General features: G+C 37.0%; 1 protein-coding gene across 3 annotated transcripts in view; it reads right to left on the minus strand.

Annotated features, from left to right (window-relative positions):
* Nucleotides 1–348: 348 nt before the first annotated feature.
* Nucleotides 349–16,847, minus strand: part of Rictor (RPTOR independent companion of MTOR complex 2) — a 93,627-nt gene continuing 77,128 nt past the window's right edge. The window contains exons 32-39 of one of the 3 annotated variants that reach the window (XM_041631000.1): nucleotides 16,726–16,797; nucleotides 14,719–14,896; nucleotides 13,595–13,676; nucleotides 12,705–12,938; nucleotides 6,686–6,841; nucleotides 5,901–6,024; nucleotides 4,853–4,991; nucleotides 349–4,717 (exon numbers count right to left, since the gene is read on the minus strand). In XM_041631000.1, the coding sequence (XP_041486934.1) occupies nucleotides 4,643–4,717; nucleotides 4,853–4,991; nucleotides 5,901–6,024; nucleotides 6,686–6,841; nucleotides 12,705–12,938; nucleotides 13,595–13,676; nucleotides 14,719–14,896; nucleotides 16,726–16,797 (1,060 nt within the window). In that variant the 3' untranslated portion in view covers nucleotides 349–4,642. The remainder of the gene's footprint in view (nucleotides 4,718–4,852; nucleotides 4,992–5,900; nucleotides 6,025–6,685; nucleotides 6,842–12,704; nucleotides 12,939–13,594; nucleotides 13,677–14,718; nucleotides 14,897–16,725; nucleotides 16,798–16,847) is intronic. The other 2 variants (XM_041630999.1, XM_041630998.1) reach the window with 2 other exon arrangements.

Raw genomic sequence — 16,847 nt, forward strand, 5'->3', positions numbered from 1 at the left:
GGTCAGGGCAGTGTGGGAAGAGCTGAGCCAGTCCACTTACACATCACTTTCTTACTATCTCAGGAAGTCCAAAGCTGCTCTAGCTAAACACATTTCTATTTCCAAACCTTCACAATAATGATTTCAAATTTAAAAGTAACTATGTCAGATAAGTTCTAGAGAATACCAAGGAAAACAATTACTTTAAAATTGGGAGCAGCCCCTTTTCACAGGACAAGACCATCCCCATTTAGGGATCAAAAAGGCTCACTCACTGGAAATCATACCTGTCAACGTCAGTATCATGTGATTCAAGTCAAGGAAGGCCCAGGTGACACACATTTTCAAATAGAGCAACACCACCACAAGTTTAAGAATTTTAAGTACATTTTATTAACAATGAATCCCTTTGATAAGATTATGTTTCAGGAGGCCTTAATGCCCTTAACATAAACTGTACACATTATACAAAAACAATAAAACCACAACAACAACAACAAAAAATCAAGGTGAGCAAAACCATTTGGGGACATATCTTATTTAAATTATATACAACTCAATGAAATATTCTTAAGGAAAATATATAAATACTTTTTCTTTCTATGTTACAGTTATACAATATAAATCAGATTTCAATGTCTGTTCAGTGACCTACAAACACCAGAACCTCCAAAAATGTAGCAGCGTATTACTAAATAAAAAAGGTCATGTGGTCAGAGAGCATTGAGTCTAAGATTCTCTTTACCATCCCTTACCACTTTTCAAAGCTAATTTAATTTAATTTACATCATCTGTTTCACAATGCATTGTTAGGGTTTCTGACAGGCCAGTAATGGAGCATTTTTCAATAATTGTTCATAAAAAATTTTCACTACTCCCTCTCTGCCCCAAGACTTTGCATTTTGTGCTAAACCAACCTAGTTAAATGGGAAAATTTTTGTAGGATATGCTTCCTTTTTGGCATAACTTTTCATATTAAGTGTCTTACAGAGTCAAATGTGCAATCCATGCATCTGTGGCAGAGCTGTCCACCTAACTATAAAAATACTCCAAAGAGGAGAAATCCCACATTCTGTGAGTCGTATAAATGTACTAGAAATGAGACACCCCCGGGGACCCTGTGCAGACTTCTGTGTCCTTTGTAAGCACTGCCCTCGAGTTCACTGGCACACCTGGAAGTGGGACTTGGTGTAGTGAAACTCTCAAAGTTAAGATGGGAACAACAGACTCTGTCTATACAGAGAAAATGGAGCCCTTTGCCAACCCACACATAGGAAAATCTGAAATATACATTGCAAGCAGCTTTTCTTAGAAGTCTCTCAAACAATTCTACTTTTCTTTCATGGATTGTGAATTTGAGACAAAATGGAAGTAAAAGTCTAAAGGAAGGGTAAAAAAACCTTACTTCCAAAATATATTTCCAAAGTGGTCACAAATTCTTCACACACAAAATTAGCACCTCACTCTTACCACACAAGAATAATCGCAATTATAATTTGAATGACAGACAATTTTGTTTCTTATTGCTTAATGATCTGTGCTTTGATATGGGGCATAAAAGGCATCCTCTGAAAGGAATGAAATAAAAATGTCTATAAATAGCAGTAGACAAATCTAAATACACAGTGATATCCCACTTTGAACACTCGGCCATGGTAACATGGAATTCAGCTTTACCCATCTCAAGCACTGGACAAGAGTGGAACATGGCTGAAGATACGTCTGCTGGAGACACACCTCCCAGTGACTTTGAATACGGCTGAAGACATGTCTGCTGGAGACACACCTCCCAGTGACTTTGCCACATCACCATAGCAAGAATGCACGCACTTCCTTGCAATATCACTGTCTTATGGGATGTCTATTCATTATTCTATTAGGAACACTTAAGTTAGGGAGAACATTTTGCTCCTCCAATATACCCTAACCACAACAGAAAAAAAGGATAAGAAAATTTAGAGCCTATTTCCTTATAAATACTAAATTTCTCCTTATTTGTCAGTATTTACTTAGTATGTGAAGCTGAAATCTGTTCTTCAAAAAAATTCAATTAGAAATGACAATTTACAGTTAGAAATTCACAGTTTACAACCAGCTTAACTGTTCAAACTCCTCCAAATTATTAAATAATTACGAACAGTACAAATTTATATGACTAAGATTAATTCTAAACTCTTGAAAAACTACTGTATTGACATTATTTTGGTAATATCTATCATTTATAGTTGATTTTCTCAATGATTTCTATTACCATTGACATCATTCCTAACTTCTTCTGCTATAATTTAATTGTCTTAAACGCCTACACTAATCACTTGGCACTGCATGTAGTTTTCATCATGAAAGTCTACTTTTATACAAGTAAGTACTTAAAGGAAATGTATTACACCTCTCGGTGAAACCATGGTTAAACCAAATAGCACTATAAATTTAAACATAGATAATTTCCTCAAATATACTGATAATCACAAAACTCTGATATCTTCCCAAAGTAAGTGCTATAGGCAGATGATGATACATACACATATCTTTTCAAAGTAACAGTCAAAAGTCAAAACAAAACAACAAAACAAAGAACCTGCTTAGGACACTAGGCACAGCCTTAATTTCAGGATGGCTGACTTAGGTGTGCAAGGCTGGGGACAGTTTTGTGTGATGAAACACAAACAAAAATAATAACTGTTATTTTAGAGGGATGAAACCACAGATTTTATACTCTATGTTAACTGAGGTAGTGTTGAAATGAATGTCTAAAATGTTAATCCCATTATGAGTAAGACTACATTCCTTCCTTTGGAATTGTAACCACTATTTGGTCTAGTATCTCTGACATTTGGTTCTCTGGAAAGGCAGTTTCATTACCCAAGACCAAAGACCAAGGCGATAGGCAATGCTCTTAGAAGTACTGTTGACATTTAAATAGACGCTTGGGTTCAGTGATGAAGCTTGAAGTTTTACTCTCACTGAATTTTCTGAGTTGTAACATGAGCAGCAGTTTAGAGCCCTTGTCTGCTTTATCATCATGAAGTTGCTACACAATGCATGTACGAACAACTTGCTGAAGTGCAGTCAAAGAGGAGTTGGGAAGGGAGATGAAATGCTTCATCCTAGTGGGAACTTTCAGTGCCAGTTTAAAAAAAGCCTCTGTGAGTTGTCTCCTAGTTCACAGGCTACTCTACAGAGATCTTGCAAACAAGCCCATTATGAAAAGGGTGTGCAACATGGGAAGATAAGGACTGGTGGCTATGGCGGTGTTAAAGCTGATGTGTAACTCTAAAAACGAGCTACACAAAGGAATTACAAAAGGGTCCTAGTCAGTCCAGCTGGATGTTCTTTTTCTATATATATGATTTCAAAAAAAAAGATAACCCTTTTACTTACAAGCATTCTAGCAATGATGTTCATGCTACTTTATGTACAAATTTGCATATATGTTTAATTTATGTAAAGATTTTCAAATATCTTTATACATACACAAATTAGACAGACAAAACCTTGCCTTCATCAACTTCACAAATGTGATAAAGGCAATGACTGTATTCTTCAGTTCACCTATAACTGACATTATTTTGTGCAAAACAAGAACACTAACAAAAATTGCATTATCACTGCTGTAAAATTTAGTAATTAAGGCTTTTCACCACAAATTTTAATCTTAATGTGTGTCAACGATGCATAATGCTTTTTTAGATATGGCTCATCATTTTTACATGGAATGTATAAATTTCAGGCAAACTTGTTTTTTATTTAAGAGATTGGAAGTATCATTTAATGCTTTGCTTTGCTTGGGGTCCAGACTACTAACACTTGCTCAATCTGTTTAAAGTGGTGATGAGAGGAGCTGATTAGCATGGAGGTACACTGGGCATCCATCCAACCATTTATTTATTTATTTGCACTCTGGAGATGGGACTATGGAAAGTATTTCAACTGAACTATTTACTTTAATCAACAACTGTAGTGAAAAACCTTAATTGGTACAAGTAACCTTTAACAACATACTACAACAAACCTGAAGAGATGGAAAACAAGGAGCATCTTTATGCATTTAGCAACATAAAATAACTTTTAAGTTCCAATTGTTGAGGCTCTTCTTCTGCTCCGAGGTGAGAAACCTCTGAAGTAGTGTTACAAACATTAAGGAAATGTAGAAGGGCCAATGATTACCCTCTGATACCGTCAGTTACAGCACAGCCTATGGGATAACAGGACGCAGCCTCAGAGACAGTGACTCCTGGCTTCCACGAATTATTTAACAAACAAGGCATCTTTTTAATTCACCCTTAACTAAAAAGCAGTCAGAAATAACTGTGTGGAGGGTGCTTCTTCATGTCCTGCTTTTATTCCACTGCCATTATGCTTTTAAAATAAAAAAATAGAAAACCTATGTAGCTATTCAGTGCTTGGCTCTTGAATATGGTGGCAACTAAATTAAAACTGTGGTACTGAATCACGAACCCCAAGAAGGACCCCAAAGGGAAGAGGAAGTCGGCTTGGTTAGGGACGTCAGCAGTTGCAACTGTTCTGTACCAAGGACTGCTGGGACAGCGTCAGAAGATACTCTGTCTCACTGACAGCCAGTCAGTGTCTTGTGAGGCCTTTAGGAAGTCCACAAGTATGGATAAATATATCGTATCTAGCTATAAACATCATAAATATGAGGTCAGGATTCAGCAGATTCATCAACTACAGGTTGTTTTGGTGGAACTGCCAACACAGCCTCTGCTTCTTCATGCATCTAGGAAAAAGTGACAAACTGTTAACTTTTTTTTTTTTTTAATAAAAATGCATATAATGTACATATACTCTTTCAGCTTACTTCAAGTATAGAATAATTCTGGGAGACAAATTTCAGAAATATAGTCTCACTTACTTGTAAAAATTGTACATCCTGAAATAACTCTTGTATGAACCTCCGGCACGGAAGTCTAAATGTGCAGTGTGATAACAAAAGAGAAACTTCAGAATAAAGGCATATGTCATCAAATGTTTGAGGATACTTCTCTTTAATTCTAAAATGAAAAGAAAAACAATGTTATGATAAATATTATAACCAAAATTTATTCATTTAACCCTCAACAATGATACTTTCTGCTAACTTTTTTCACCAGATATCGATTAGATGGAATGTTAGGAGTGGTAGATTAATAAGTTAAGTCGGTTTGTCTGTCTTGCTCTTTTTCCCTTTTTGCTACAGAGTTTCATGTAGTCCAGGCCAGCTTTGAAAACGATTCCATGTCCCTAGCATTTCAGATCCTCCTCCCCAAGTGCCCGCACTAAAGGTGTATGCCATTATACCTGGCTTATTACAAATTACTTTTATAAAACACTTCTTTTTAGAACCACTACTTTAAATAGTGCAAATAAAGATGAATTGCTAAAAATCATTTTTTCATTTATCAGGCTGCTCTGACTTAGAAAAACAATTTTAAAAATTCTACATTTTTCTCTTAAAAGAAGAAAAAGAGAAAAATAATTGAATTAGGAAACCCCACCAGTTTGTAACTTAAGTTTGCTTCTCAATTAGGTCTTCATTTTCTTGAAAAATGATTGAAAAACCTAAAAAGCTTGTTTTTATATTCAAGTTACAGCCACCAATAATTATACCAGAAGCTGGAATTTAGGAATTTATACATTTAATATAAATAATTATTTATTTACCCCCCCCAATTTTATCAAGACTTAAAAAAGAGACAAGAGTGGCCCAGCTTTTAGATAGTTTTCCCTCTTTGCAGACTTGTTTGAAAGTCTAGGTGGAGTCCACTCTGCTCTTCAACCTGTTCTGCAGGCTGAGGCATCACTGCGAAGCCCCTCAGATGGAAACGCAGCCCGTGACTGTTGTTGTGCAACTCTAAGCAACCCAAGTGTTTTCCTGCAACTGACAAAGTAGAACTAACTGCCAGCCTTCAAGCAGTACTCACGTCAAAAGCCCTGTTTCATGACACTTGGTAGAAACCGAGCTGCTCAAATTGACAACTAATCTTAGCACTTCTTTACGAAGCAGGATACGGCACATTGGAGTATCGTCTGGAATGGTTTTCACACCTGAAATGAAGATGTCAGTGTAAGGTCATTCATCGGATCACAATGCAGAATGATTACAGTTCATGGTATTTGTTTTCAAACTACATAAGCAACTAAAACTGGAATCAACTGCACATAATTTGCCAATGATCTAGAAACAGCTCTAATAGAAGAAGATCACTGAGAGGGAACCTGTGAATGGCTGTCTTAGGTGCAGTATTTAAGAATCTGCTAAGTGTCTAACTAATATTGACCTGTCGTAGCTCTGAAACATGTAGCACAATTAATAAAACCTGGAGACAAAAACTGGGGTTCAACAAGAAGATCAGAAAAGCAAAACAGCCAGCCACTGGCTCCTACCTCTACCTCAGTCCGAAATGGTGCCTCCAGGAATCTCAGAAGGAGATTATGTCTGAGAGCTGTCTCCTCCCAGTTTAGTTCTGGGATTAAGGGCGTGCACCACTATTGCCTGGTTTCTATGACAAATAAATGTGGCTATTGGGGTTTCACCACTGCCTGGTCTGTAAGGCTGACCAGTACGGCTGTTTTACTCTGAATTTCAGGCAAGCTTTATTTATTAAAATACAAATGAAATATCACCATAGAGACAACTCTAAATTACAGTACATATGCTAACAAGCAAAATCAACTGAATACAGTTTTATTAAGGATGCAGACTTACCCAGTAGCAACTCTGTGCTTTTGGTGCTACTGACTGAGCCTTCTTGAGACGCACCATCACTGCACCCAGAAATCCCTGAGAACTTGGAGGGAACCACTTCTAAGGGATTGTGGATTGTCTGCTCACACCAATCAGAATACGGAATATCTTGAAGGTCTGAAGGTAAAAGCATTTCGATTAGAGCTCCATTCCTATGCTAAGACTGCACACTCTAAGAGAACTCCTTTCCCGTTCTCAACAATTTATCTCATGAAGATTTTTGAAGTAAATCTAGACTGCTTAGATAATGAGTGTTCACACAAGTGAACCTGCTATATTCCAGAGTTTTTTTTTTCCCGAGTACCAATGTAGGAATATGCCATTAAATTTCAAGCAAATATGTAGAACATACTTTATTATCTTCTCTCCTCCCATCCTTTCTACCTCTACCTGAATGCATCACCCAACAGTAAACGCAATGAAAAGTCTACAGTCATTTCAGACCTCCTCCTACTTTATTTCCCCTTCTTGTTTTTCTCTGTGTGTACTGCTAAGGGCCCCAGCGTGGGATTTTAAAGTCAACCTAACATCTAAGTGAAAAAATTTTTTGGGTTTAAAATTGTCTTGGGCATGGACCAGCTGTATGATTCAATGGGTCAAAAAGGTGCTTGCTGCTAAGTCATACTACCTGAGTTTGACCCCAGGACCCACAGGGTGGAAGGAGAAAACTGACTCCAATTAGTTGTCCTCTGATCTTCAAGTGGGTCCTGTGGCACATGTATATCGGCATACATGTGTATACACGATATACAAACACATGAACAAATAAAAAAACAATACATTCAAAAAAATCCCTAGGGGTCATCAAAAGAACAAATAATCCAATAAAAAAAATGGAGTAGAGACCTAAACAGAGAATTCTCAACAGAGGAATCTAAAATGGCTGAAAGACACTTAAGGAAATGCTCAACATCCTTAGTCATCAGAGAAATACAAAACAAAACAACTCTGAGATTCTATCTTACACCTGTAAGAATGGCCAAGATCAAAAATACTGATGACAACTTATGCTGGAGAGGTTGTGGGGTAAAGGGAACACTCCTGCATTGCTGGTGGGACTGCAAATTGGTATAACCCCTTTGGATGTCAGTATGGTGATTTCTCAGAAAATTAGGAAACAACCTTCCTCAAGACCCAGCTATACCACTTTTGGGTATATACCCAAAGAATGCTCATTCATACCACAAGGACATGTGCTCAACTATGTTCATAGCAGCATTGTTTGTCATAGCCAGAACCTGGAAACAACCTAAATGCCCCTCGATCGAAGAATGGATAAGGAAAATGTGGTACATTTACTCAATGGAGTACTACACAGCATAAAAAAAAAATAACATCTTGAAATTTGTAGGCAAATGGATAGATCTAGAAAACACCATATTGAGTGAGGTAACCCAGACCCAGAAAGACAAATATCATATGTACTCACTCATAAGTGGCTTTTTTCAAAATAAAGCAAAGAAAACCAGCCTACAATTCACAATCCCAGAGAACTTAGACAACAATGAGGACCTTAAGAGAGACATACATGGATCTAATCTACATGGGAAATAGAAAAAGACAAGAGCTCCTGTGTAAATTGGGAGCATGGGGACCATGGGAGAGGGTTGAAGGGAAGGGGAGCGGAAGGGTGGGGAGCAGAGAAAAATGGAAAATGTATAGCTCAATAAAATCAATATAAATAAATACTTAAAAAAAAGAAAAATCCTTAGGCATTAAAAATCAATGATGAAAACAAATATGAAAAAGCTGTTGATCATTCTTTCAGAAAGTAACACTGGGCAGCCTACAAAAAAAAATCACACAAGCTCAGTACTATAAAACAAAACAAAAATTAGTTAAGCATCTATCCTGCTTATGAAAAAAGAGCAACTCAGACAGAAAAGATAAGCACTCAGCTAGAAAGTAAGACTTCTAAAAGCTGGCCTTCTTCCCTTTCTTCATTATACACATGGGAAAAAAAGAGGTTCAACCTCACCAAATTTGGTTCCCACAAAATAAACTTTGTACTACTTTTTATTTCACCTTCAAGTATTTCCTAGATCACTACTTCCATGTCTGCTGTGCTAGATACTTTTATGTCAACTTGCTAAGAGCTAAGTCATCTGAAAGGAGAGAACTTCAATTTAAAAAGTATGCCTCCAATAAGATAGGCCAGAACACCAATAGTGCAGGAACTAAGAAAGACAATTAATAAATGGGACCTCATGAAACTGAAAAGCTTCTGTAAAGGAAAGAACACCGGCAAAAGGACAAAATGGCAGCAGTCTACAGAATGGGAAAAGTTTTTTTTTTTTTAAAAAAAAAAAAACAACAAATACTACATCTGATAGAAGACTAATATCCAAAATACATGAAGAACTCAAAAAACAAGACATTAACAAGCCAGATAATCCAATTTTAAAAATGGGGTATAGATCGAAACAGAATTCTCAACAGAGGAGAATGGCTGAGAAACACTGAAGGAGTTGTTCAACATCCTTAGCCATCAGGGAACTGTAAATCAAAACGACTCTGAGATCCCATCTTATGCCTTTCAGAATGACTTAGATCAAAAACACAAGTGACAGCTTATGCTGGAGAGGATGCAGAGCAAGGGGAGCACTCCTCCACTGCTGGTGGGAGTGCAAATCTGTACAGCCACTATGAAAATAAATATGGAGATTCCTCAGGAAACTGGAAATTGATCTGCTTCAAGACCAGTTATACCACTCCAGGGCATATACCCAAAGGATACCCCATCCTACCACAAAGACACTTGCTCAACTCTGTTCACAGCAACTTTATTTGTAATAAGCACAAACTGGAAACCACTTTGATGTCCCTCAGCCAAAGGATGGATAAAGAAAATATAGTAGGTACATTTACACAATGCTTACAAAAACATCATGAAATTTGCAGGAAATCATCCTGAAGTAAACCAATCCCCAAAAGACAAACATTGCATTATTCACTTATAAGTGGTTATTAGCTGTAAAGTAAAATCATCTAAAATCATCCACAGACTCAGAGAGGCTAAATAACAAGGAATTCCCAAATGGAGGACACATGGCTCTCCCTGGGAAGGGTAAACAGAATAACAGAATAGATTTCATAGGTAGACTGGGGACAGGTGGGGTTGGGACTGATTGGGGGAATGGTGGAAGAAGAGCGGGCTTTACCTGTCCAACAAGGACAACAGCCCAGTTTTTTTTTTTTTTTTTTGGTTTTTTGAGACAGGGTTTCTCTGTAGCTTTGGTTTTTATGTCAGCCTCCCTGGTACTTGAAACCCAGGCCTCTGCTGTTTACATCTGCGCTCTTGCTGGCTGGATGTCCTGGACTTCCTGGCATTTCCTAACCCTCTGTAACTTTGGGAAGAAGGTCAAATGGACCGAGCTCTGCCTCATGATTCCTCAACAGCCTCATTCATACAGCATTGGTCTTCTCACACTTAAAGCATTTAATTTTGAGCTCAAAATAATTTGAAAACCACCTCAGTCAGTCTCCTGACTGTCCTCCAGCTGCAGTCTTAGGTACACCTCCAGTCTATGAGTTTCATAGCTGGTTCTCCTACCATTACTTTTTCTTCCCCTTTTCTGTTTTTAGAAGACACTGGCTGAATATTCAGCATATGAATATATACACCACATATTCCCTATCCATTCATCAATTACGTATTTGTTTGCACTTCTTGGCTATGTGAACTGCAGTTCATTACGGATGGCGTTATCTTTGACATACTGATTTCACTTCCTTTATCTCTCTTAAGTGATGGGACTGCTGGGCTGTATGGTTAGTTTCATTTTGCTTTTCTGAGATTCTTCCTTACTGCTTTCTTTAGTAGCTGTAGCAATTTACATTCCAAGCAACAGTGTGCCAGGATTTTCCTTTTCTTCCTGTCCTTGCCAGCATCTGCCACCATTTGATATTTTGACAAGTATTCTCACTATTGTAAGCTGATAGCTCAAGGTGGTTTTGATTTATATGTCCCGAGAAGTCTATTGCACATTTTTATCCTAAATGCTGTATATTAAATTTTCTTTTCCAGACAGTGTTTCCCCATGTAGCAATGGCTGTCTTGACACTCACTCTGTAGATCAAACTGACCTTGAACTCATAGAAATCCGCTTGCATCTGCCTCCCACATGCTGGGATTAAAGTTGTGTGCAATTAAACCCAGCTTGTATATTAATTTCTTATCAGATATGTAGTTTGTAAGTATTTGCTTAATTTCTGTATGTTCTTTCATTCATTTCCTTTTCTCCATAAAAATGTTTTCTTATAGTTTTGGACATTCTAGCTGTTGTTCCCTAGAGTGTTATTTTAGAGCATGTAGTGAGTGGGGTGGCAGTTGGGATTCCCAAAGATCCTCACCCATCTGAAACTGCTGACAGATCTTCAGCACTTTCACATTTAAGGTCCATGTGAAGTTGAGACATTTGTTCAGAGTGAGACATCTAATCTTATTTATTTTCTGGAGGATATCCAGTTTCCCTTTATCACAAATACTGCCCTCTCTCCAGCAGGTGATCTTAGCACCTTTGCAGAAGAGCAGTGAGCTGAAGATACACAGGCTGGCTTCCAATTCCTCCACTCTGTGCTTTTAGTCTTTGTGTCTGTGCTTAATGCTGACCTCATGCTGCTTGGATTACTACAGCTCTGTAAGGACTGAAGTCAGGTATCTAATTCTGGCTGTGTTCTTTTTGCGTAAGACAGTTTTGGTGGCTGGTCTCCCTGTGCTTTTTCTAACTACAGAGCTCCATACTAAATGATTCACACACTGTTGAGTGAGTAAATGAAAAGTTGAAGGCCCTAAATCATAAACAATATCGCCAACTGACCTAACATGCCCTCTTTTTATGGTGTGTAGTACATCTAATATTTTACAAACTCAAAAAATAATCAAATAAACATAGTTTGCTTTAAAAAATCATAGCATACACAGGCCCTGGGTTCAGAGTGTGAAAAACCTAGTTTAGGAATCTGTCAAATTCAGGCCCATACTGGGACATGGAACCACTGAGAGGATCAGTTTCTAAGCACAACCTCAACCCATTGCAAATCCCAGGAAGCACACTCCTGGCTGGGTGTTTCCCCAGCACCATCATGTGGCATAGGCTACAAGTTGGGAAGTTATGAAATCCTACGGAGAACTTCACAAGAGTCATGCAAAGAATCCTGGTCATCACTAGACTTCTGAGGCTAGTCAACTGATATTTAACAAGAAAAGGTATATACACAAACACTTTAAACATTAGTTGAAATCGTTAATATATACACTTTGGTGACTCATATTAAGAAACTGATCATTTGTGCCTACTTTAATCCCTCTCTAATAAATGTATACCAAGAGCCTAGTGTACAAGGCAGCAGCTACTGTCAGAGATGTGAAAATGAAGATAGTAGATCACGATCTGAAGGAAGTCACCATGGTAAGCTCAGAAGATGACTTGAGTAATGACCACAGTTATAAGAAATCTCTGTACAAAGACAGTGAGAGAAAAAAGGAAGGAATTTCCACACTCAGCTTAGGAGTCGGGACACTTCTCAGACATGAGATTTGAGATGAGGCAAACGTTCCAGACAGACTATGTTTGTTTATGTAAGAGCATGGTGTGTGTTTGGGGGGGTGGGGGTGGGAAAGAATAGGGGGGAATAGCAAGGAAAATACAACTTCCATTCCCAGCGGTTGTTGAAAACTTTAAGTCAGTAAAGCATGGTCTACCAGCTACAAGAAATGAGAACAATGAAAACCACAGAGCACAAAGAATCTTATGTGTTGGGCTACAGAGCCAATAAAGAATTAAAAACAGATTAATTTTAAATAATATATTAAAAGATAAAGTGGAGAGAAAGAGAATTAGACTAAGAGTGCAACTGGAAGCTGCTAAAGGGCTAGACTATGTCTGAGGTAGTGAGATGGAGTGGGAAGGCCTCATTAGAGGGTCGCTGGATGGTTTGTGACTGGAGCAGATGCATCTCCAAGGACGCTACCACTCACCTGAGTGACTACATACTGAACTTAGCTGGGTACTGGGCTGGAAGCCCAGAATTTCAATGCAGACACAGTAAAGGCAATTGTCATCTGTGTGTTCCTGCAGTCCAGTGTCTTCTGTGCTCTCTAAAAACAGAGAAGCGTCTGAGTGAACGGAGTTCATTATTTCCGTGAGACTCATCTGCTGCCGTAGCAAATGAAAGGAGTTTTTTACAAGACCGCCAGCTCCAGATGGAAGACCTGCACGTTTAAGTAAATAAAAATACAATCCGATAAAGACACCTTTGGGATCTTTTTCATGACATCTTAAAATAATACTTTTTAAAGATGAAAACTTAGAACTTTTGATGATTCAACATTTAATAGAAAGAGAATAATTTGTTAAAAATTGTAAAGATAACAACAGATAGCACATATACCTTTATTATTTCAATAGAGTTTTTTAAAGATAAACAAGAAAGGTTATATTGATGTATCATTTTTCCATTAACCCTGATAATTGCCTAAATAAAATCAAGTCTAAGAGGTCTATGTTAAAACAAGATTATAAAACTATTAAATCAACAGTTCATATGCACACATTCACAAATGCAGCAGTTCATAGCACAGAATAACACAATGGCAAATAAGCAACCCCCACCCTTTGTTGATTGTAAGCAGCTGTGCCTCTGGCCCAGGAGACAAGTTTTAACACTCCTCCTGCACTTTAAGAAAAGAAAGAACTATTTTATCAACTGGAGAGGCTGGCCCCTAAAACTGGGAAAACAACTGCATTTTAATTTTTAGTTGACTGAGTTATTTTGGTTTAGTGTGCCCAACTTTTACTGTTACCTCACGAAAAAGAGAATTTCACTTTTAAGGTAAGGAGTCACAGGAGAACCAAGGGCACACATTACCTCCTGCATCGTGGGAAAACGCTCTCGCACCTCGGTCATCTGGTGGCACATGCTTTGATTGAAAATAAGGAATATCCTTTATCTAAAATGCATACAAAGTAGGGTCAGTTTCATCATACAAAGAAATTCATCTTATGAATGTTAAGAAAATTCAGGGAAATGCAACAGAAACAGAATAACTGTAGCATACAAATCTATAAGGCAGTTTACTAAAGAAGATTAAAATTAACAAAACATAACCAAATAACTAGTGTCTTAACTTTATTCTTGTTTAATTAAATGGGTATTCAAGAAATTTAGTGCTTATCTAAAATATCTAGGAGCTAGGGATGGCTCAAAGAGAGTGCTTGTTTGCTTGCTTTACAAGCATGCAAACAGTTTCAATCTCTACCATCCACAGAAAAGCTGGCCATGGCCATGTGTGCATGTGTTTGTAAAGGCTGTGAAGGATGGAGACAGGACGACTGCTGGGGCTTGATGGCTGCCAGTTGAGCTCCAGATTCAATGAGCAATCCTATCTCAAGAGTAAGATGGAGTACATAAGCATGATGCTGATGAGCATCCCTGGCTACTGCAGGTTGTAGACCCAAGTACACACACACACCCATACCACACACACTCTACACACATACTAACAAAAACAGGCTGAAGGAATAAAATACTTAGTCATATAAGAAAATATGTATTATTTAGTATTATTATAACCCACTAGAAATTGTATACACAGATATCACATGTGACTGCTTTAGGTGAGAAAAAGATCAATGACTAAAAAGGAAAAGTTGTATGAGTCTAAAAGATGATTAGGAATTTACTAAACTACTATAGACTACATATAAATCAAACAATTAGATTACCGTTAGAAAGAGTAATGCTCCAGAGACTGAACAAGAGTCTTACTCAGAGGAGCGGAATAAGTACAGAGCAGCTAAGAACATGCTATTCTCATCTTAATGCATTTTTAGATGAAAAAATCACCTCAAAACCTTTATCTTTCCCATAATAAGTATGTCCACTATAAGCTACACATTCTAATAAGCAGTTACAGAACACTAAAAAACAAAACAAACAAAAAACCATCAGGAAGCCAGGTCATAGGAAAACAGTAATAGACTGGATGATACCTGAAATATATCATTGATGTCTACTGGAAGAGCAAGTCCAATGTAGTCATCGGAACCTCCGTATGTAGCACTGGATACCATGGACCTAACTGAGGAGGATCGCTGCAGGGTATTTTGATTAATAGGACTTAATAAATCTTCTTTATCTAATGATGCATAACTTAAAGCTTTCATAAACCTATAACATCACAAAAAACCTTGAATTAGCTTCTTGATTTGTACTATTAAGAATATTAAAAACAAACGAACAATCCCTAATTTTATACCACCATCAAAGTAGCTAGTCAAACATGAAGCAGTATCATTTTAGTTGGCTGGGAACACATAAACACTTTAACATTAGCTGCTATTGGCCAATAAATAGGTTACCAGGAATTCTGCATGTCACCAAAAGAACAACTGCTAAGTTCTGACAGGTGAAGATGAAAGGGGGGTAATGAGAACACCACCAATTTGCAGAAGTAGTAAAGGGAACTAGCCTAAGACAGGTGCAGCTCAAAGACTATGTTTGCAGTAAGTAGACCGCAGGACTTGAGTTATACAGCTAAAGATGTGTCTATTAGCACATGAAAGATTACTCACCAATCTTCTGGGCTAATTAATGCTTGCTTATCAAACAATATTTGTCTAACACAGAAGGTACATACACCATAGTAAAATCCAATCGTTTGTAACTATTACAAGGTACATCTCACAAAACGCTAGTCTTTCTTCATAGGGCACCCTTCACAATCATTCCCTAACCATGGTAAAAGGACATCTCCATAAAACACATTTCTGTCATACCGATTACCAAGCAAGAGACACATTGTTCACTCTGTATAGGCCTTGCCAAATATACAGAACACTATTCAAAGTCTTACATTATTAAATAGAAAACCAAGGCTTATAAAACATATAAATGTAAATCAAAGGATTATTTCACATAAAACACATAAATTTTATGTGCTTTTTCACATAAAAGAAATGTGCTTTAAACAGTAGCCATTAAGATTATAATAGTAAAAACAATTCCTCATTTCCAAGAGAACTCGTATCTGAAATTGATGAATTTTATAAAAGAAGTCAATGTTTTTCAAACCTTACATGGTTATAGCTCTGATTTTATAAAACTCTCTAAGAACTACTGGAGTCAGAGGAATTATGGGAGTGTTTCACTTTCCAATTTTATTTCAATCAGCTATAGCTCCATTTTAAACTGTTTTGCTTATTGGATTTTTATAGAAAATCTTTAAGAAAAAAATTATTTTTTTCTGCTTAGAAAGTAACATTTTAAAGATTTAAAAGCAAGGCTCTAGCATAGCCTCCAACTGAGCTTATGGAAGCCCAGACAAGCTAACCCATCAGCTCTGTTGCTTGGTGGTAGCTCTACACCCATGACTTGCTGACAGGCATGTGGCTCTGTTATGGATTCACAAAGATGACAGATAATGACTTCTAGTTACACCAATCATTACTGTACCGTTTTTTAAAGAGGGGACAAAATTCACTATCTGCTACCAGGATCTTTTTATTAAAAATGTTACTAAAAAAATCAGATATGAGACTGATGGGTTATATAAATAACTCCCAATGCTGAAAATGAGAATATTCTGCAAGCTAGTGTTTACTTTTTAGATACTGGTCTAACTACTCAACACCTAGAAATCTGTTTAAAGGAATATAAATCATTTAAATGAATATAATTCAACGATGAGAAGTCAAACAATAACAACAAAAACAATGCAAGTGGGGAACTTTGCAATGATCAAATTTCAAAGTGTATCATTTTAAAAAACAAACCTAAACTGTATACTGTTAATAGCTTGATATGATCTAAATATAGAATATTTAACATATAAGTGGGACATTTTTTAGCCTTGAGGACCCAGGAACTCATTTAGTGTTTATTGGGTTCCTATTTAATAATTACATGTACTTAAAACCAACTAAAATAATTTAACTGAAATTTTCAGTTATTTTAAAAAATAGTAAGAGGTCAACTTTTGGAGCTTTAAATTGACCTACCTGAAAAGGTTGTTTGTTATTGTAGGTCTTAAGCTCCTGATTCCCCCGACATGCTTCTTTTTAAAATCGATCCTTGCAGAAGCGAAAAATAAATAAAAAAAAGCTTGTGACTTGTATAACCT

The sequence above is a fragment of the Microtus oregoni genome, unplaced genomic scaffold (assembly GCF_018167655.1).
Source record: "Microtus oregoni isolate MIOR12 unplaced genomic scaffold, Mior012 000036F_ref0000092, whole genome shotgun sequence".
Lineage (NCBI taxonomy): Eukaryota > Metazoa > Chordata > Mammalia > Rodentia > Cricetidae > Microtus > Microtus oregoni.